This window comes from Notamacropus eugenii, chromosome 5 (assembly GCF_028372415.1).
Source record: "Notamacropus eugenii isolate mMacEug1 chromosome 5, mMacEug1.pri_v2, whole genome shotgun sequence".
Classification (NCBI taxonomy): domain Eukaryota; kingdom Metazoa; phylum Chordata; class Mammalia; order Diprotodontia; family Macropodidae; genus Notamacropus; species Notamacropus eugenii.
The window spans coordinates 72,755,545-72,776,710 of NC_092876.1; the positions used below are offsets into that span (position 1 = coordinate 72,755,545).

General features: G+C 48.2%; 2 protein-coding genes across 13 annotated transcripts in view; one reads left to right on the forward strand and one right to left on the reverse strand.

Annotated features, from left to right (window-relative positions):
- The window catches only part of ZCCHC17 (zinc finger CCHC-type containing 17), a 52,379-nt gene extending 34,072 nt beyond the window's left edge, over positions 1–18,307 (forward strand). For 8 of the 12 annotated variants that reach the window (XM_072609666.1, XM_072609665.1, XM_072609674.1 and 5 more), the window contains one exon: positions 8,623–9,247. In XM_072609666.1, the coding sequence (XP_072465767.1) occupies positions 8,623–8,784 (162 nt within the window). In that variant the 3' untranslated portion in view covers positions 8,785–9,247. Of the gene's footprint in view, positions 1–8,622; positions 9,248–18,093 lie in introns of those variants that run through there. The other 4 variants (XM_072609671.1, XM_072609670.1, XM_072609669.1 and 1 more) reach the window with 1 other exon arrangement.
- Positions 10,877–20,709, reverse strand: FABP3 (fatty acid binding protein 3). Its single transcript, XM_072609676.1, has 4 exons — positions 20,165–20,709; positions 14,706–14,878; positions 12,740–12,841; positions 10,877–11,178 (listed from the first exon to the last, which is right to left on the reverse strand). The coding sequence occupies exons 1-4, from the start codon at positions 20,235–20,237 to the stop codon at positions 11,122–11,124; spliced, it is 405 nt and encodes a 134-aa protein (XP_072465777.1). The 5' UTR covers positions 20,238–20,709; the 3' UTR covers positions 10,877–11,121.
- Positions 20,710–21,166: the final 457 nt, after the last annotated feature.

Below are 21,166 nucleotides of genomic sequence, written 5' to 3' on the forward strand. Positions count from 1 at the left end.
CCTTAGATGGCCCTCAGAGGCCTTCCCTTACCTTACAGTCTTTATTCCTGCTAGCAGAACCACCAGTAGCTCTAGGAGGTTTGCAGAAATGCTCTGCATTTTTGTGGGGAACCTATTAGAAGCTTGATAATACTTATCCTTATCATTCAGATGTGTTTTATCTAAACTCCTTCTGACAGAATTGGCCAAGTACATTCATAGAACTAGTATCTACTCTCTCAATTAATATAAGGATAGGAGAAGGAAGAGGAAGATTCAGCTTAATAGACATGTTATTGTCAGTAATTCAAATCAGTAGAAATGAATCTCGTGCCTTTTATGTGCTAGGCATTAGAAATACGAAGATGACAACAAAAACCAGCCCCTCCCTTCAAAGAGCTTATATTCTGGGAAACGTAGCCTATTCTGATAATATCTGGAGGAGAAAGAGAATTCCAAAGATTCAAAAGGGGTTGCATAGGACTTGGCACCCAAGATGAGCCTTAAAGTCATTTAAGAATGTTAAGAGACAGTATCTTGAGCCTGGGGAATCATCTGGACAAAAATGTAGAAGTGACCGAGAGAACCTCCTAGAAGGCGAGTGAGGATGGAATTTGGAGGGCAGGAAAGAGACAAATTAGCAAATTAACTGCTCAGGGGCTGGGAGGGCCTTAAAGGATAAACGGATGGCTTTGTGGTTTGTCCTAGAGGCAAAACGGTGCCTCAGGGGTTTCCTGAGCCAGGGTGAAGTGGTCCAATGTGTGCCTTAAGGGGAGGACTTTCACAGCTCTAGGCTGGATGGGTTATAGAAGACAGCCTGGGAGCAAGAGGATGGATTAGGAAATTTTTGCAGTAATCCCTTAACTAGGGATCCTAGTCAGGGCTCAGAAAGACCTTAGAGGACATCCAGTCCAGCCTTCTTGTTTAATAGGTATAGAAACAGAAGCACAAAAAGGTTAGTCACTTGCCTGAGGTCACACTGGCACTAAGTAGCCAAGCAGACTTCTGAACAAAATGTCTTTGATTCACATTTACTTTACACTGCACCATTGCTACTGTGATTTGTTGGTCAGTAAACATATATTAAGCGCCTACTATGTGCCAGGCATTGTGCTATGACCGGGGATACAAAAAGAGGCAATAGAGAGTCTCTGCCCTCAGGGATTTTATAATCCAAATGGGGGAGATAACATAAACCAATTATATGCAGCTAAACTACCTACCAGATACAGAAGAAATAATCAACCGACAGAAGGCACTAGGATTAAAAGGGATTGGGAAATACTTCCTGTAGAAAATAGGATTTTAATTGGGATTTTAAGGAAGCCAGAGAAGCTGATATGATAGGGCAGAGAAGGGATCCTCTAAGAAAGAGAAGTCATGGAGGGAGAACCCACCGGACTTGTCCCCGGGTCAAAGTCGGGCATGAGAGACAGGAGAAAGTGGAGGGTAGCTCTGAGGTTGTGCACCTGGGTAACTGGACTGGTGGTGATGCCCTAAACAGAATTAAATAGAGAAATTGGAAGAAGGGGCAGTTTTAAGAGGGAGAGGATAACAACTTGTCTTTTGGACATGTTGAGTTTGAGATGTCTGTGAGATTTCCTTGTGGGGATACATGTTAGGCAGTTGGGGATATGAGACTGGAGTGCCAGAGAAATATTAGGGCTGACACACAGACTTGGGATTCATCTGTCTAGCGATAATAATTGAACCTATGGGAGCTGATTCTGTCCCCCAGAGAAAAGGGAAGAGGAGCCAGGCCAGAGCCCATTTGGAGGGACACCTTTAAGCAGGAGCTTAGTCATGGAGGATGACTCCAGAGAAGCCATGGACAGATGGGAGGAGAAGGGGGAAGGACAGTGCCTCAATGGCCAGTTGTCCACTCTGGATGGAATAGAATAGGGAAGGGAACAATTGTGAAATTAGTCTGGATGGAGGGGTTGGAGCTTGACTATGATGAGCTTTAAAAACCAAGGGAATATGTTAACATTCTCCTAGAGATAGTAGTGAGCCTTTGTGAGCAGGAGTGTGATAGCATCAGACTTGGAACAGTTAAGAGATTATTGGTAAACAACCTGAAAAGTCTTAGTTCTGGTCAACACTGTGGAACTAGCCAGAGCTCCAGAAGACTCATCACGTCTAGATAGGGAGGGGCAGATTGAAGCATAGGGAGGCAGGGGTGGGGGGCTAACATGGGAAGTATTTTACTTGTCTATACACATTTATAATGGGTTTGGGTTTTCTTGTGAATGAGAAAGAAGAATGAAGAAGAAGAAAATTAAAAACTAAAAGTAAAGTTGAATTTCAGAACCTTGGAGCGAACAATTTAATTTGGTTGGTGAGTTTGGAAGCCAGATTACAAGGGGGTGAATGATGGATGGGAGGTGACAAACTGAAGGCAAGGAGCGGAGATGACATCTTCTCAAGTAGCCATGAAAGGAAAAGAAACATAGAATGTGAGGTTGAGGAGAAGGCAGTGTTAAATGAAGGCCAGGGAAGCCTGGGCATACTTTGAGGTAGCATGGGAAGAGCCTGTAGGTAGAAATGGAAGATGTCAGAAAGAAAGTAATGACTGAAGTGGTAAGCTCTGAAGGAGATAGTAGAGGGGAGGACGAAAGGCTCACAAGTAGAGTTCAGCCTTGGCAAGGAGAAGGCTTGCCTCTTCTTCAGACTGGAGTAATGGAGAGAATGGAGGATGATAGAGAGAGGCTTTGAGGTGAGTTTATAATGAATTGCTTCAGTTTCATCACTAAGAAAGAGACAAGGTGTTCTGCCATGTGAAAGTGAAGAAGAAGCCATGTAAGAGGCTTGGAGACTATAGAGAAGGTTTGGAATAGTCACTTCAGAAAGTCCCCCAGAGAGACAGTCCGAAAAAGAAAAGGCCTGCTGTGCAATGGTGAGGGCCCAGTTCAGATTATATGTAACGTAAATCTGTAGTGGGCCCAGTCAGCAGAGTTGAGTGTAGGATCAGAAAAGGCAGTCCTTGGGGTAACCCAGGGTTATAGCTTGATGAGCTACGAGTAATGATAGATAAAAGGGGCAAGGAATTCAAGGGGATATATAATTGAACTAGTTAACTAGATCAAGATTGTAAAGAGAGGAAAGCTAGAAGAATACAGGGAGGGATGGGGTGACTAGACATTATAGTGAGGATGACTTAGTAGGCTTGGAAGAAGTGAGGTAGGAGAGAGAAGGAAAGGAGATTGTGATCAGAGAATAATCTCAGAGCTCTGGATCCTGGCAGTAGAGCCTTGACCATGTCTGCGTGTTTGAGGTGGTATGAAAGTTTAGGTCATGGCAGCTGAAGAGGTCCATGAATTGAAAGTTATTTGAGGGGACATCAGCATGTGTTGAAATGCTCAAAGAAGCTGGCAGGGATTTTGATGGAGGAGAAGGCTATGAGCCAGGTACTGAATGCCTTCAGAAAGAATCAACTATGGTTTAGCAGATGGCTGTGATGAGGATCTGGATATGTGAGCTTCAGAGGAAATGAGGTTGTTGAGGGAAGGCAACAGAGAGAGGATCTGCAAGCAGCAGTGAGGAGTGTGGAAGAAGGGGCCCTGGAGAAGGTGGCCAGGAAGGGGCAGCCAGCATCTTGTGACTGAAGCATGGTAGAGTATAAAGAACAACCAGCCAACATTTTTTTTTTTTTTTTGGTGAGGCAGTCAGGGGTAAGTGACTTGCCCAGGGTCACACAGCTAGTAATTGTCAAGTATCTGAGGTCAAATTTGAACTCAGGTCCCCCTGACTCCAGGGCTGGAGCTCTACTATGCCACCTAGCTGCCCCTGAAGAAAATGGCACTTGATTTGAGCTTTGAAGGGAGCAGGAGTTTCCAAAAGGCAGAGGTGAGAGCTGAGAGCATCCCAGGACTAGGAAATAGCCAGGGCAAAGGCACAGAGTCAGGAGATGGAATATCTTGTGTGGAAAATGAAGTCAGCCAGCTTGGGGTTAAGGGGAATAGTATGTGGAGCATAACCTGGAAAAGTAGGCTACAGCCAGGTGGTGAAGAGCTTGAAATACATCTCCCCTGCCCCACACACAAATGGGGGTTTATATTGTGCAACTGAGAAGAGGAGTGTGTGCTAAACGAATGGCCTTGATTCTGGTTAAATGTAAGGTCGGGTCCTCCTCTGGGAGGGATGGAGAGATGCCGCTTTGGGAGGCTTCAGAAGAGAAGGCTTAGAGCAGATGCTCTGGGGACTTTAATGGAAAGTCAGGCAGTGAAAGGACTGCTGTGCAGTGGAGAGAGCCCCTTTGAAATGAGGAAGCTAGGTGGCATAGTATGAGTTCAAATACAGTCTCAGATGCTTAGCAGCTGTGTGACCTTGGGAAAGTCACCATACCTATCTGAAACTCAATTGTTTCCACTCTAAATACACAGAAGCAGAGACAGACTAGCACCAGGGGCTTCTAACAGATGGTTGTCGAATTGACTTGTCATTGGGGAAACATTGGAAGCTTTTCCAGGAGAATTTCATGATCAGAGAAGTGTGTGACAAAGAGTGGAAGAAGAGACTGAAGACCCACTGGGAATGAGAGCCTGAGCTAGGGGCAGTGGGGTTGGAGATTGAGGGAATAGAATAGAATGGCCACGATGTGAAGGCAGGCATCAGGGAGCCTGGGTGACTGTGGGCATCCAGTTGTAGATGAGAGGGCTATGCTTTAGAACCTTTTGCCCGAAGGGTCATCACAGTTTAATACTAGCAATACAAGCAATACTTTCTCTATGATGCCAGAAATACCTAGGCCTAACTGTGGGGAGAGTAAATGATTACCACTCCATAATGGCTTCTCGTCCATGTTCAGCCTGAAGCCCAGCCAGAGAAAAACAGTGTGATGTACAAGTCAATCAACATTGACAAGCAGTAAAGGAGGCAATGAGGAGGGTGGGATGAGGGCCTTGGTTCAAGTCCTACCTCTGACACAGAACTGTGTGACCTTGGGTAAGTTATTGCATCTCTCTGAGCCTCTGTTTCCTCATCTGCAAAATGAGGGGTTGAACCAGAGGGCCCCCAAGGTCCCTTTTGACTCTAGATCTAGGGTCCTGTGAGATGGTACAAAGAACTCTGTTTGAGGTCAGAGGACCAAGGTTCACATTCCTGCTCTAAGATGTTTGTGACCTGGAATCAATCACTTCCACTTACTAGGTCTTAATTTCCTCATCTGTAAAATGAAGGTGTTGGACTAGAATTAGATTACTGAGGTCCTTTCCAGCTCTGAATCTATGGTCCTGTGATCTCTGGAGAGATACTGTACATGGATCTCTGGTTTCGCCCCTCACTTCCTTTTCTGTTCCTTGAAAAGGAAGAGTGCACCCTCGATTTCTCCATCTCTATGAATTCACTGAGCAGGGAAATGGTGGCAGTAGGCCCTACTCCAATGCTTCATTTTGGCTGGAGGGGCCCTTCAAAATACATGTTAGTGGAACTCAAGCCAAGGATTTGAGGATGGGCCCAGACTCATACTGTGTGTCTGTCAACTTAGGAGAGATGCAGTCCTAGGAAGGTATTCTTGACAAGTGGTGCATTTCTCAACTCTGAAACAGAACCTTGTGCTCTGCATCCAGGAATACCCACACCTAGGAATTCACAAAGATTTATGCCACTGGTCTAGGGCCACCCTGCCATCCAGAGGCGCTAAGAACCACATCCCCATTGCTTTGGCCTCCAGGCTGAGCTCTGTCTTCCAGAGGTCTTAGACAAGAAAGTCTCCATTGTACTGTCTCGCCTTATGATCTCTTGTGGGGAATACTTTAGAGAGGATATTATTTAGGGACAGGCTGGCCTAGGTTATCTAATAGGTGTCTTATGGCTGTGGACTTTCCCATAGAAATATAAGCACATGGTGGCATTGTTCTCTCTCCCTAATTATCCTGTGGGAGGAGAGGGAAGGAACAAGCAATTATTAAGCACCTACAACAAATGTTATCTCATTGGATTTCACAAAATCCCTGGGAGGTAGGTACTATTACTGTCCTCATTTTTTGTAGTTGAGGAAACTGAGGCAAACAGAGGCTAAGTAATTTACCCAGGGTCACACAGCTAATAAGTAAGTGCTTGAAGCTGGATTTGAACTCATGTCTTCCTAACTTCTGGCCCAGGGCTCTATCCGCTGAACCACCCAGCTACCTAATGAGTCAGCTTTTTTTAGAGATTAGCTTCCAAAGTAGATCACACTGAAGCCACCTTTCCCTAAATCAGCCTCTTGTCAAAGCCAGGTTTGTCCCACAATCTAATCAACTTTGCAGGGGTTTGGGCTCAAGATTGAGAAAGATGTGGGACAAATGAGATAGAGGGCCCTCCATAGGAGTGGTGGGCCTTGTCCTCCCGGTGGGGAGAAGAGGTGCATGTGAGCAGAGGAAAGGGATGGAACCATATATTTGACACCACTTGTGTTGTATATTAATCTCTCCAACTGGATTATAAACCTCTGTCTCACACTCAAACCTCAGTAAATAGTTCTTTGATGGGCCTTTCCCTTGGGTTCTGGCCCTGACTGGGTTTCATGTGGTGGTGAGCTGTTGACTTACAGGCAGATCCTAGCTAGAAGCTAACCCTACTCTGTTTTCCTAAACCCATAAATCATTGTTAAAATATTTAGCCACTACCTTTCTAGGCTAGAGCTAGCTGAAGTCCCTTTTCCCACTCAGAATCAGAGGTTTAGTGATAAGCCAGGTGCAGGTCTTTTCACATTGCGGCAGCCTTTCTCAGAAATTGTAAAAGTATAAGAAGCAGAGGTCAACCCGAAGGTCAGACTTTGGGCTCCCCACTACTTTCCTTTCACTGACTTTCTTCTTTTCCTGGAATGCCTTTGTGGAAGCTTTTGGGCAATGGCTTGATCTCTTCCTTCCCCTCTTCCTCCTCCTCTGCTTCCTCCTTCCTCCTCCCATCACCAGCCAGGGAGTCATTTTAACTCTTCACCTTTGATTGCATTCTGTGTTAAAGTACTGCGGTTGTTGGGTAGCCAGACAATAAGCTCTCCCTCTGCTTTCCCTTTTTCAATTTTTATGGTTTTTTTTTTCAGCCTTCTAGGATGGTAGTGCATTTGAAGTCACTGTTCTTTGTTCTCCATCTTTGCCAAACCTTGTAAAAACACCTCCTCCTAGTGGAGGGCTGCCTTGTCTATGTTCAATCAGGCCTCTGCTGCAGAGTAGAAGCCCAGAGACAGTTTGCTTTCACAGGCATCTTCTTCCCTTGTTCCCAGTTCCTGAGCATTTTGCCTCTCCTCCCATCCTCCTGTCATGTGGCAGCTTCCACTCCATGAAGGATGATTCCCTGCTTGGAAAATCTTTCCCATCCATCCCTACACTTTGACTTGCTCACTTGTTCAGGGGGACCCGCCAAAGGGGTGACCCCTGGAACCTCATTGAGCCCCACTTCCACAAGGTGTTCACTTTCCAGTGTTCTAGGAAGAAGTTACCCAGGAAGTCAAAGTGTCAGACTTGGCTGTCCTCACTTTCTGTCCCAGCCCAGATATGTGCTGCCAGATTGCCAAGGGCTACCCCTCCAGCCCCATTGCCCCAACCTCGTGGGACTGTTCAGTGCACAGTAAACATTTTCATTTAACCTCCTTCCCGGGCTTTGATCAGTATGTTGCATTGCCCTCATACCCACAGCAACCTGACTTTCCTCAATAATGAGATGCCAGTGAGAGAAGAGATTTAGCCTGTACTTTTCTAGGCCCAGGGGAGTGACTTTAGTCCTAAGACTCCTCTTCCCATTCAGGATCCTGAGGATTTGGGGGATAAACTGACTCACAGATCCTGGTTAAATACATAGCTGCGTTGTAATGAAGAATAAAAAAGAAAGGAAAGCATCTGACCATCCATGCTGCATCCCACACCCAGAGAAGGAAGGAGAGGGGGAAGAGGAGGAGGGAAGGGGAAGAACACAAGGGTGAATAAGGGCTGGTGGTGGTGCATCCTGGGGCCTCTGGATGGCCTGATCGTAGCAAGGGCAGGACATTTGTCCTCTTCTCAGCAGGGTTGAAAACTACCATCTTCTTCCTCCTCCTCCTCCTCCTCCTTCCTTTCCTCTTCCTCATCCTCCTTTCCCCCCTTCCCCTCCTCCTCCTCCTCCTCTTCTCATCTGCTAACCCAACTGTTATTGTTACACCCTCAGGCTTTGACTTTTCAGGGCACCCTTTTCAACTTCACTTATTCCATCATAAATCTCTCCAGGCCACAAACAGCTGAATTTTCTGGCATTAAAATTGTACATTTATAAAAAGTCACTGTAGCCTCTCTCCCACCATGTGGCATGTTTGGGGCAGCTGCACACCTTGCACACCTCTCCTGACTCTTGACTTTGGTGCTGGGAAACCAAGTGATGTATGACACAGTAGAAACTACGCTGGCTGTGAAATGAGAAGACCTTCTTCCAAGCTGTGGCTCGACCATTTTCAAGCCATTTAACCTCTCTGAGCATCAACTAGTTTACCCTTCTATAAACTGGGGATAAAACCTGCCCTAACCAACCTCCTAGGAATGTTGTCGAGATCAGGTGAGGTAACATAAAGTACTCTGTAAACTGCAAGTCAGCAGAAACCTAAACTCTTCTTATTCACACAAATGATCTTTAAAGGTATGGCCAGTCTCTGCAGAGAATTTTATTGTCTGTCTTCTGTCCATCCCCTCTAACCAGGAAAAGAAAAAGAAAAAGAAACACAAGAGCAAGAAGGCATCCTCATCCAGCAGCTCTGACTCTGACAGTAGCGAGGGTCAAACAGCCAGCAAGAAGTCAAGACACGTGGCAAAGGACAGCAGGAAAAAGAAAAAAAAGCACAGGAAAAAGAGCCAGGAATGAAGGGTGAACTCTCTCCCCTCCTGCAGAGCCGCCTTCACGAGGGCCCTGGCTCTAGACTCTGCCAAGTGTGCCCTGCCGCCCCTGCCTCCACATAGGCCTCCAGGCAGCCCCTGTCACTGGCCTTCCTGGCCCAGCAAGCCTTGTTAACCCCTGAAGCTAACACTTTGTCTAGTGGTATGTCCAGTTCCTCTGGCCCAGCCTCCAGCTTTGAGGCTAGCTGTGTACCCCTGGCCATGGATACTGCTGCAGAGAGGCAGGAGCACAGATAGCCAACCTTCAGCCCAAGCTGGTCAGTGAGCCTCTGAGGGCCTCTTCTCTGGCACCAGGCAGGGCAGTTTCCTCAACAACAGAAGGACAGACAGCACCGGCTTGGCCAGATTCTGGGAAGAAATTGTTTGCAAGAGTTCAGAGCTTGTGGTCTCATCCCCTTAGGTCATTAAACCAGAGAAATGATGCTGTCACACACAGGGCTATTGTTCAGCACTAACACTGATGGTGGGGCAATTGGCTGAGGGCCATGGTTTCCTAATTTCCTTTCCCTCCACTGCCAGCACTAGAACCTTTGGCTTGATGTTTTAACACTTGATGGTCTGGCTGTCTTGATCCATACCCCATATAGTCTCTGCTTTTAGGGAGGCTGAGACTGGTAAATTTCATGATCTCTGGAGTTCTGAGCTGCAAGAGGGCCGCAGCCAATTGAGTATTCACACTAAGTCAGGTACCAGTGTGAGGAACCCCTGGGCTACCAGGCTGCCTAAGGAAGAGGGAGGGACCCTACTCAGGTTGGAAATGAGGAAGGTCACAACTCCTGTGCTGTTTATCAGTAGTTGGATTGGGCCCATGAGTGGCTGCTGCACTCATAGCCTAGGCAAGATCATGAAACCAAATCTCCAAAATACCCCAAGAAACAATTTATGAAGGTTTTTATGAAGGATAGTTTTCTTAAAAAACAAACAAACAAAAAAAAAACAACTTAGCAACTTCTGAAATTTCCTTGCTTTAACCTCAATATCTGGGTCATTTACAGGCTCTGCCCTGCTAGATGCTGGTCCTTCCCTGTGTTTATTTTGGAGGCTTCCCTCAGAGAGGGAGTCAGTTTTATCAGGTCCCTGTCCCACAGCCAGCCTTTGTGGGATCCCCCAACCTTTTAGTTTAATAACACAGTTCCCTTTTAATTAGCAAACAACTTCCATTCTCTGGAGGTGCATGGTAGGTTTCCTTTGTATGTGGAGGGATAGGGAAGATGACAGGAGTGAGTCTTTCAGTGCATAGGAATGGTTTAATGAAAACCAGAGTTAAAACTCCTAAGTAGGGCCTGTGCCCTCCCATCCCTCCCCCCATATCCTGCATAAGCATTGCCCAATGGACATGGATGAGCTCAGAGCCTTCTGTTAACACATCCCTATGGAGTCAGGGCAGAAGCCACAACCTCTAGTCATTTCTCTTCATCACTGTTGTCCTGAGAATCACAAGTGCTCACCAGTGAAATAAAAGGCTAAGGGACTCAGGAAAGCCAGGCCCAGCCATGAGTGTTCTGTGCTGAGGATTAGAGATCTGACAGAAGGGCTGTAGCTGAGCCTGAGAAACCACTAGTTTATTTATCCTGGCATAACCCAATGTGAAAGAGAAACCTCAGGGGGAATGTGATTCCTCTCTGGACCAATGGGTGGATTGTTTGATGGTGAGCAGACTACAGGTCAATGTAAGGAAGAGCTTCCTCACTATCCCAGAGTACATTGGGCTGCTTGGACAGGTGTGTCTTCAGACCCTCCTTTGTTGGGGATGTAGTGTGGAGGGTCCATCCCCCTCTGATTCAGTGAGATTAGAGACTTAAAAGGGTTGATGAGGTGTAGAAGGGGTAAGCAGTGAAGGAAAGGGAAGGGTTGTAGATATGTACAAGGGAGAAGAGTGCTTTACTCCTTGGGCCTGCTCCAGCTGCGTCAGACTTGGAATCATTGCCACTTGCGCTTAACTTGTGACCAGTGTGGCCAAGGGCTGACTCAGACCCAGCAGCCTCTTTGGCTACTCCAGGCCATGCTCGTAGGAAACCCCCCCAACAGCAAAAGCAGTAAAGCAGCTGCTGAGTCTGAGGGACTGACTGGGATCTGCTTTATTGACTTGGGACTAGGTGTCAGAGGCAGTTTAAAAAAAAAAATACAGAATGCGCTTCAACTAGGACCAGGACAGCACCATGGTTTCCATTTCTGGAGGATTCCTTGACCAGAGTCAATTGGTACAAAACACTGGGGTGGGGAGGGGGACGGGTGGGAAATGAGGCAATCTGGTGGTGAGTTCAGTGGTAGCCGTTGGCAGAACAGGTGACTATGTGGGCCAGCCTCAAGATGCCTCCTTCTCGTAGGTCCTAACGCAGACTGCACTGCCATGGGTTAGTGTCTGGAAGGAAAGAGCGTTGTTAAGAATGTTGGGGAAGGTGATGGAATGCTGGGCTTCTCTAGCTCAAGGAAGGGAGCATCTGTCCTCTTGGGGAGGGACTGGCCCCATTCTATCCAGCTCTTCTCTCCTCCCTACCCCCTACCCACTTCCTTAAGGGAGTAGATCCAAGGCCAGAGCACCAGCCTTGAAAGTCCCAAGTCCCTTTGAAAATGGGGAAGATTCCTTTCCCCCTTCTTTGAGCAGAAACAGCATTCCTCACCTCCCATAGTAGAAACGTAATCAACCAGACATACTTAGCTAAAAAATCTTCAGATGCTGAAGATTGTCCACTCCACCCCAGGAAACAGCTCCTTTGCCCACTTATGTCCTGAGGCACAACTAATTTGATACTGGGAGTGCCCAGTGAGGCAGTCCTAAGTTACCTACAGGGCCAACCTGCAAGACTGCACTATCCCTGCCACTGGACTGGAGTGAGGAAGGTGAAGTCCCACCAAGCCACCAGGATCAGAGAGCTCTGCCCCAGTTTGGGGAGATGTGAATGAGGTGACCATAAGGGCCACAATTGAGTGGGCCTCAATTACTCTGATCAATGGGTATTCCCAGCAGTGATGGGTGGGTAGGTTTCAGGCATTGGCTTTCCTTCCTGGCACAAGGAGAAGGGGATGTTTGCCTTGTTTTTTGTGTATTTGTGGAACCCCTGAGAATCTTATCGGGTTCATTTGTAACAAGCTGAGAGTCTTCTCCAGCAGAGCATCCCCCAAGTCTGGGCTCTAACCAGGCCCTGTTTCATGGACTCGGTAAATGGGAGAAACGGTAGAGCTCATTGAGTCTCCCCCTTCTCTGAAGCATGGCTCCCTCTACAACATTCCCACCTAAGTGACCACAGCTTCTGGGATGGCCCATTCCATTTTGGGATAGCTCTGTTGTTGAGAAATTCCGTCTTTTGTTGATTGAAATGAATGGAGAAAAGCAACTGTGCTATGACCAGGAAAAGCTGGGTTCAAGTTTCTCCTTTGCCATGAGCAAGTCATATATTTTCTCCAGGCTCCAGACAGCTCTCTAAGACAGAGCTGCACAGAAGGTACCACCCTCCCTTCCTGCATTGGGAGAGCATGACTTGTTTGAGTTCCCTGTGTCAAGGACATCACAGATTGAGTCCCTACACTTGTGGAACAGAGATCTGCCTCTGGTTTTCAATTCCTGGTCTAGATCCTACCCTCTAGGGCCAAGCAGAGTAAAGTCAATCCTTCAGCATGGAAGACTGAAATGTCTCCTTTAGGTTTTCTCCAGGCTAACTTCCCTAATTTGTCTGATCATTCCTCATGAAAAGGTTTTGAGTCTCTCACCTTCCCAGTTGCCCTTCTCTGGGCACTCCAGCCAATGGAAAGAATGCAGCCCCAAGAGGTAGGGGCAAACCCCTTCTCTGGGCCTCATTTGTACAATGGAGAAAAACCTGTTGTGTCCTGATTTCAGATATCTGAGCACTCTGTGAACAAACCTCTCTGAAAAAAAGCTGTGTCTATTGCTAGAGAAGGGGGTCCTCTTTCCCCTCTTGGCTTACCAGAATGAGCTTGCCATCCTGGAGCTCCCGAACGAGTGTGGTCTCCTGTCCGTCCCACTTCTGGACGTGGACAAGTTTACCTCCATCCAGTGTGACGAGAGACTGTGAAGAGAAGGTAGAAAGCAGTCACGGGATGAGATTTAAGACTGGCAGAGATATTAGCACTAACCTAGCCCCACTTGTGTTTGTATGGCCTCAGAGGAAATGAGTGCCTAAGATCCAGGACAGATCCAGAACTCAAAACCAGGTCCCCTTGGGAGGCAGCCAGTTAGAGAAGGGAAGAAGCACTTATTAAGCACCTACTGTGTGCTTAATATCTGATTTGAGCCTCATGACATCCCTGGGAAGTAGATGCTATTATGATTATCCTCATTTTACAGTTGAGGAAACTGAGGGAAGCAATTAAATGACTTACCTCCACCTAGATGGTGAAGTGGGCTTGGGGTGGATGTTCCCCACCATTGCTCTCCATAGGACATGGATGTCTTGGGTCTATTTTATTTGGGCTCACAGCACTGGATGAGGGGCTGGACAGGCTCAAAGAGCAAAGGCAGAACTGCCACCCACAACTGTGGGTTTTGTCCACTCTAGGACTTTCCAAGAATGTTGCCCACAACAGGGGGGAGATTTCACTTCCAGGCCCGTTCCTGGATGGGGGTGTATAAGCTGGAACTGCAACCCTGTTAGGGACGGGGAAATGTGAGACTAGGAGTTGGGAGACCTATTGGGAGTCAAAGGTCAGGCTCTGAGTGACCTGGAGCATATCACATAGTCTCTGTGAACTTCAGTTTCCTAATCTGTAAAATGGGGTCAATAGGTACTTCCCAGGGTATGGCGGGGAAAGTGCTCAGTAAGCCACAACACTATAGAAATGGAGCTTATTCACTCCCTAATGCTGCCATGTACATCCTGGGACCTTGGAGAACGCCCCTTCCCATCTAGTCATCAGCTTCCCTTTCTGTACAAGGTGAGATCAATTTCTGCTCCTTTCTTTCTCAGAGGCAGCTGAAAGGAAGGGCTCAGGGCTGGATGGACAAAGGGGAAGTGATAAAAGACAGTTGTCACTGGATAGCCCCCCAGAAGTAGAGGAGGCCCAACCCTCCCCAAAAACCTCCAAAGTACTTGAGCAAGCCCCTACTTTACAGCTGCAGGTTGGCAAAGACCTGGAGGGGGAATAGGGTTGGCATGCCAAGGTCATCCAGAGAGACTTGAAGGACACCCTCTCTGGGACCTTGCAGTTCTTGCCCATCAGCTGACATGGTTGGAAATAGTTTCTCAAGGTCAATGGCCAGGCATGGTGGAGAAAGGGGACAGCAGCCAAGCTTGGCTAGACCACAGAAAGGTATCCACCTTAGAAGTCTGAGCTGGGTGCCTGGCTAACTAGGGGTCCTGAGTTCTCTTCAGTAGCATGCCAAACTTCCCCTTCCAACTCCTGACTCAAAGAGGTTTAATGGATTGCCTGAAGTCACCTAAGCTGCCTACCATAGCAAGTACCAGGTAGATGGGAGCAAACGAAAAAGGATCCTGGCTTCCTGCTAACCCTGGGACCCAAAGTTTCTCCTGGTCCTCTATGGAAGTCATTTCCCAGGCTGGGCCCCCTCACATTTCTGTGGCATGTTTCAGTTACAATTCTTTTCTATATATTATTCACATAGTCCCTGTAAAGTAGGCAGGCCAGGCTTATTATTTATGCCCATTTTACAGATGAGGAACAAGCTTAGGAGCAAGTGACTTGTTTAAAGTCACACAGCTGGTAAGTGAACTGGAGCAGGGTCTTCTGCTCTGATTTGAGTCCAAAACTTTTTTCCTTTATAGCACTTCATCACCTGTTTTTCTCTTTTCCCAAATAAATTCCTGGAACCAAGGATTGATCCTTCTTGTGAAGGACTGCTTGAAGTCAAAGATTGAGCATTGGAGAGCCAGGTGAAATAGAGATGCCTGGCCATGTCCTGGCTGCCTGGCTTACCTTGACCTTCCTGTCATCAGCTGTTGTCTCATCAAATTCTACTCCTAGCTTGAAGGAGATCTCAGTGTTCTTGAAAGTGCTCTGAGTCTTGAGAGTGATGGTGTCCCCACTGATCTGGATGATGGTGGTGGGCTTGGTCATGTTGCCCACCTGCCTTGTGGCAAAGCCAACCCCTGCAGGAGTGGGAAAAGAAGGGGGGATTGGTGAGGCAAGAAAAGGGTTCCAGTCTCCCTGAAGGGCATTCAAGGCCATGGGCCGGGAAGAAACTGTAGCTTTTTACCCATTTTTAGTCCTGGGTAAAAGGTAAGGGGTCTAAAGAATGCAACCCTCACTCTCCTGTCTTAGGTTACACAGCAGAGGCTGGACTTAAAATTTTTGGACACCAATTCTAATCATGGTGGCAGGAATGTGAAACTCCTTGGGTAGAGAGGTGGTTAACCTTCTCTGAGTCTTCACCAAAAACCAAATTGAGAAGGTAGGGAGGGGTGTGGTCCCATAACACTAACCCAACACTAATAATAGGAATAATCAGTAGAACAAGGGACTTGGGTTTGAATCCTGACCCTGTGACTACAGGCTACTTGTATCACTTTTGGCAGCATACTTCACCATCCTGGGTCTAAATTCCTCAGTCATAAATGGAGAGAATTGGACTAGATATCCTCTGAAGCCTCTTCTAGCTCTCAGTCTGTGCCCCTTTAATCTCTTCTTTACAACTCCATGAAGACACTTCCATATCCCTCTTTTTTTAAAATCCTTACCATATCAGTAAGATCAGAAGTGTATTATCCCCATTTTAAAGATGAAATTCCAGAGGTCCATGAATGCTTAAGCAGCTTCCCCAAGAGCACACACCCCAATTAGTGTCAGAGCTAGGTACAAGCTATAGGTGTGAAGTACCCACTCTTTCCAGCTGGAGGCACTGTGCATTGCTCCCCTAATGTTCTGTATCTGGAACTCCCCCAACCAAAAACATCCTGGTTTCCTGAGCAGCTGCCTTCCCACTACTACTTCTGCAGATCCTCCCCACCCCCCAAACTTCACTCCTAGGAGGCCCTCAGAGGTGCAGTCTAGATCCATTCTAATTACCATAGGCTGGGGCCACCTCACCCCACCCACACACAGTGTTCCCTGCCTTTACTAGTGGACGACGAAGGGACAAGATGGCTAGATAAAGTGGGATCTCTGCTTATGAATCCAGGCAGGCGCCCCCAGCTCGATTTGGTAGACTAGGACTAGTGTCATTGTACTTTCTGTTGAGTCAGAATAGTGGCATAGGATTTTAAATTTTTCAAAGCAAGGTCTTCATAATAATAAGACCTAACATTTATAGAACATGCTTTATATCCATCATCTGTGCCTCATACAACCCTGTGAGGTAGGTAGTAAAAGTGTCATCTTCATTTTACAGATGAGGAAGCTGATGGAGAACTTAAATGACTGGCCCACATCACAGTCATCAGGTGTCACCACTGACATTTGAATCGAGGTCTCCCTGATTCCCAAGTCTAGCACTAGGCATTGGACCACGCTGCCTCAGTGGGTCCTAGTAACAGACACCTTTGTGAGACAGGTGGAGTGGGCATCATAACCTCCCATGTGATTGATGATGTGGTTAAGTGCCTCACTGAAGCTCACCTAGTTTAGTGTCAGAGGCAAGAATGGGTTTGTAGACTCAAAGGACTCCAGAGTCCCAAACTGCTGACTACCTGGTGGAAAAGCTTTTACTACAAAAGGTTCTTGTTTCTTGAAAAGCTAGAGACTTAGACACACACACACACACACACACACACACACACACACACACACACACACACACACACACACACACACACACACACACACACCTCTGACACCTCCTCCTTCTGTTTTGTTTCTCCCCTTGACAGTGGAAAGAGGGCTGGCATTGAATAGCAGTGTGACTGACCAAAGGCACAATGTCCCAGAACCTCCACTTCCTTATCTATAAAAGGGGGTTAACCATTCTAGTACTACCTTCCCCATGGGGCTGTTATGAGGAAAGTGATTTGCAAACCATAAAGCACTACCCAGATCAAGGTGAGCTGTTGTATTTCTTCAGGGATAGGAGTCCCTACCCCTCGAGTCTTTTCTTTATTCTCCAATGTTTCAGAGGGCACAGTGGGCTTCTGATAGGAAGTTTATGGTGTTTAATTTCCCCTACAATATGGTTCAGCTTGGAAAACTGTACTCGGGATCTAGAAGGAACATGAGAGGGCTTCTTGGCCAAACCTCATTTTATTACTACTATTAATAATAATGATGACAAGGTAGTATTTAAGTGGCAGGCACTATGCTAGGCAATGTGCTAAGCACTTTACTAATATCTCATTTTCAGTCTCAGAGCAACTCTGTGGTTATTATCACCATTTTACAGGTGTGGAAACTGAGGCAGCCAGGTTAAGTGACTTGTTCAGGGTCATACAGCTAATGAGTGTCTGAGGCCAGATACGAACTCAGTTCTTCCTGACTCCAGGACCATCCAGAAAAGGCAGGGGGCATTAAGGTCTAGTGGGAGAAGTGATACCCCCAATGAAACCATGGCAGATCTTTGCAATAGAAGCCTGGTGCCCTAAATCTTAGTTCAATGTTCCTTCCCCTATCCTACACAAAGCAGGTGGAGGTCAAGGGCCTCTGAATGTGGGCCCCCACTTTGTAAAGATTCAGTGTGACTAACGCTGGAGTCAGAGTGAGGAGAAGTGAGGGTTTAGTCCTGCGCACTTGGGCTGAGGATCTCGGGGTGTGCTTTGGAGTCACTGGGCAGGCAAAGGGGAGGAAGTTCTATTGTAAACCTGAGGTAAGAACCCCAGAGACCTAGAGAGCCTTCTGAAATAAGCATGTTCCTGTCAGAGAGTGCTGGACTAGAGGATTCAAGGCCTCAAATTGCCTTTTTCCAAACCTTAATTCAATTCCTACTCCCTAGGGGCAGCTAGGTATGCCCTGGATAGAGCACCAATCCTGCAATTAGGATGATCTGAGTTCAAATATGGCTTCAGACACTAGCTGTGTGACCTTGAGTAAGTCACTCAACCCTAATTGCCTGAAAAACAAACAAAAAAAATCCCTCTCTCTAAAATAGCTTTGTAAATAGAGGGCTGGCCTTAGAATCAGAAAGGTGTGGGTCCGTGTCCTGCCTCTGGCACATGCTAGCTGTCTTATGATGAGGAAGTTTCCACAAAGGAATTTCCCAATGTGATGAAATCCCAGACCTGAATCTTCCCCCATATACACACACAAAAAGCACACTTGACACTTTATTGCTCCCTGTGAAAAGGAAGATCTGAGTTGTAAGACATTTTTTAAAAGCTGCACTCCATCTTCTGGAAAATCTCCAGAGAATTGACACTTTTCCCTGTTCTTTTCCTTCCAGTCCACTTTCCATCTCCATGGAGCATCTGAGTCTGAGAGTCCTGAGCCTGTTATGCAGGACCATGCCTGTCTTCTCATTACAGCTTTGTGAAGGCCCTGTGCCCAGTGAGGTGTCTGAGCAGCCACAGATTGGGCTTGGATGGGGCAAAATACAGTGAACAGGAGGAAGAGACTGAAAGCCCTCACTACCTGAAGATTAAAGCAATTGATTTGGAGGGTGAGGATCAGGGGGTCTCCTTCTTAATCTGCACCAAGGTAGAGGGGGGCTGGATAAGAAGCCTGTCCCTCCAGCACAGGGAGCTGTCCAAAGGTGGGATCTGAGGAGCTTGAAGAATGCCCCCTTTCCCACCAACTGGGAAAGCCAGGCATATACAGGGGAAATGTAGGGAATTCTGCTCTATTTTTTCCAGAGGGTCAATCATGACTAATAGGAGATGGTACACCCCCCATATTGGAACTGAAGTGACTGGATTCTTTGCCCCCTCACTTCTGTCTCCCTTCAACCCCACTATGTTCAGTACCAAAGAATGGTTATCTTGTCCTAGAAAGGGCCTAATGTGTTCATAGGTGAGGGGAAGGGTTGGATGAGGGAATCTCTGGGTCACTGGGCCAGGTCCCCTCAGCAGAGAGAAGGACCTGTAGGAATGGGTCAGTGGATCTTTCCCACCTATGGTCTAGGGCTGAACAAAGGTCTTGCATAACAAGGAGCCCCACCCTTAATCCCTATCGATGAGCTCCCAGTTCAGGAGGGGGTTAAGGGAAGAGACAGAAGGTGCTAAAATTGGTTATTCCCCTTCCAGAAAACTCCACACTTTGGTGCTGAATAGTCCAGGGCCCTAACCAAGGTCATTCTAGGCTTTGACCTCTGATGTCCCCAGGTCAGGTTCTAAGTCTCCCTACAGCTGAGAACTAGGGAAATTAAATATAGTTGGAATAATATGGAATTTTATGGAATATGGAATGAAATGGAACAATATGGAATTCTCTGCCTTCCATAACCTGAGGAAAACCCCATGAGGGAGGAGTTCACGGGTGAGTTAGAAGACAGCCGAGGATTACTGGTACATAAATACATAGCTCATGAATCCTTCCTTCCTCCCAGCTCCCCCTCCCCACCTCTCTCCCCAGTGGGCAACCAGCCTTGACCTTGCTTATTATCCCAAGCACGGGCTCTACCGACAAGGATACCTGGGAACCCCTTCCTCACCCCCCACTGGGAGAGGTGCCAGGCAGTGGCACAGACACATAGCTGGCAAATTTGTATGTCTGTGCCTCTTCGGCAGGCACTCGATGCCAATGATTAACCCAGGCACATGCAGTCCACCCGACAAGGTCAGGCATGGAAGCAGTGCTCAAGAACCTTTCTGGGTGACCTGTGAGAGCGTCTGGATTTAGAGACAAGCCTGGGATTCTTAAGGACAACCTTCCCCCGAATCCAGCCTGTAGAGCAAGGCATGAGTGCGTAAGAACGACAGCGCGGTTGGACAGATGCATACACTCGGCACGCCTGTCGTTCGTACGTACACACACACACACACACACACACACACACACACACACACACACACACACACCCGCCAGCCATTGGTCACATTCCCTCTGCATCCCCACCCTAGAGTACACCCCACCTTCTCTACACATCCCGTACACATCCTCCCCCTCCCTAGACCCCAAACATATCCCTTATATGTACCCATGAACACACATCCTTCCCCCTAATTATGTATCTCTCCCATCCAATACACCAAGACAAGTCCTCTCTGCCCCAGAGTTCAATGGAGGAAAGCTGGGGTCCCATCAATCCAGCCATCTATGTTGCAGCAGCCCATATCTCCCTTCTCCCGGTCCTGCAGCCCAGATTCCTCCATCCCATTCCTTGGTACATCCCCTCCTATCCTACAAGGAATCCCGACTTCTCAGGAGACCTAGGAACCTCTGCCGCTGGGGCTGCTCCTTCAGCCTGCCCCAGCCTCTCCTCTCTCGACCTGATCCCACGTCCCAGACAACCCCGGAGGAAGGAGCCGGGAGCCTCCCCTCGGCAGGAGCCCTGCAGCCACCCCCTCTCCGCTCACCGATGGATTTCATGTAGTCATCGAAGTTCTTGCTGTCAATCAGCTTCCAGGTGCCGACGAAAGCATCTGCCATGGTGGCTAGAGGAGGCGAGGCGAGGCTGGGCTGGGGATGCGCTGCGAGGCACTGGGTCCGGATCCGCTAGGCTGCGCCGCGCGGAGCTGCACCGAGCAGAGAGGGGCTGGGCTGGGCTGGGCTAAACCGCAGGCGGGTGGGGGAGAAGAGAGGATGCAGAAAGGTTCCCGGCTCTGAGTCGCCTGCCAGTGCTGTCTCTTTAAATAGCCCTCCTAATCACATGATGGAAAGAAAGTCCGGGAGACAGGCTCCCGAAATAGGAAGACCCTGGCAAGCGGGCGGGGACTGCGGGCAGCAAGCAGGAGAGAGGCGGCCAGGCTGGGGGCGGGTGAGGGAGAGGGCTCCTCTGGCTCCCCATCCCCCCAGGCCCACAGGCTACGGCCCCAAGTTGTAGTAAAGCGAGCCGGGGCGTGTGCTTCGCCCGCCCCGCAGCACACCTGCGTCAGGCCCCTCAATCAGCACCTTGTGCCTCGGCCCCGCCCGCTGCCCCAGGGCATGCGGAACCGGCTCTCCTCCCACGCCTGGCTCGCCCGCGGGCTGCGTTCTCCCCTCAGCCCTCAGTCCTGTCACGCGGCGGCACCGCCAGTTTGAGGAAATGGGCTGGGCCCACTCCGGCACTGGGGAAGGGAGGGGGGATGAAGAACTCCCGGGGACCCAGAGCTCCCGAGCCCCAGAGCGAGAGGTCTCAGGCTGCAGAGATGGGGGTACATTTTGCCCATCCTCTGTACAGAAATGCCTTGACCTGTACCTCTCCCATTTCTAAATCCTCCCCTTTTAAGGAGAAAGGTGACTTGAGGGTGGTGAAAACCCTGTAGACCTAGTCTCTTCGGCAGTTGGCTCGAAGCTCACCTTTCATCCTCAGACCCATTCTCCTCTTCTTCTGTCTTATCCCATTGTACCTACCCTCTGAACCCCATTCCGTCCTCAAC

Bases quoted from the DNA above. Each gene is read 5' to 3' on its own strand.
- FABP3 (XM_072609676.1), bottom strand. From the start codon at position 20,237: ATGGCAGATGCTTTCGTCGGCACCTGGAAGCTGATTGACAGCAAGAAC. The intron at 14,879-20,164 runs GTGAGCGGAGAG...CCACTCCTGCAG, and splicing joins TGACTACATGAAATCCATCG to GGGTTGGCTTTGCCACAAGG. The intron at 12,842-14,705 runs GTAAGCCAGGCA...TTCTCTTCACAG, and splicing joins CTGATGACAGGAAGGTCAAG to TCTCTCGTCACACTGGATGG.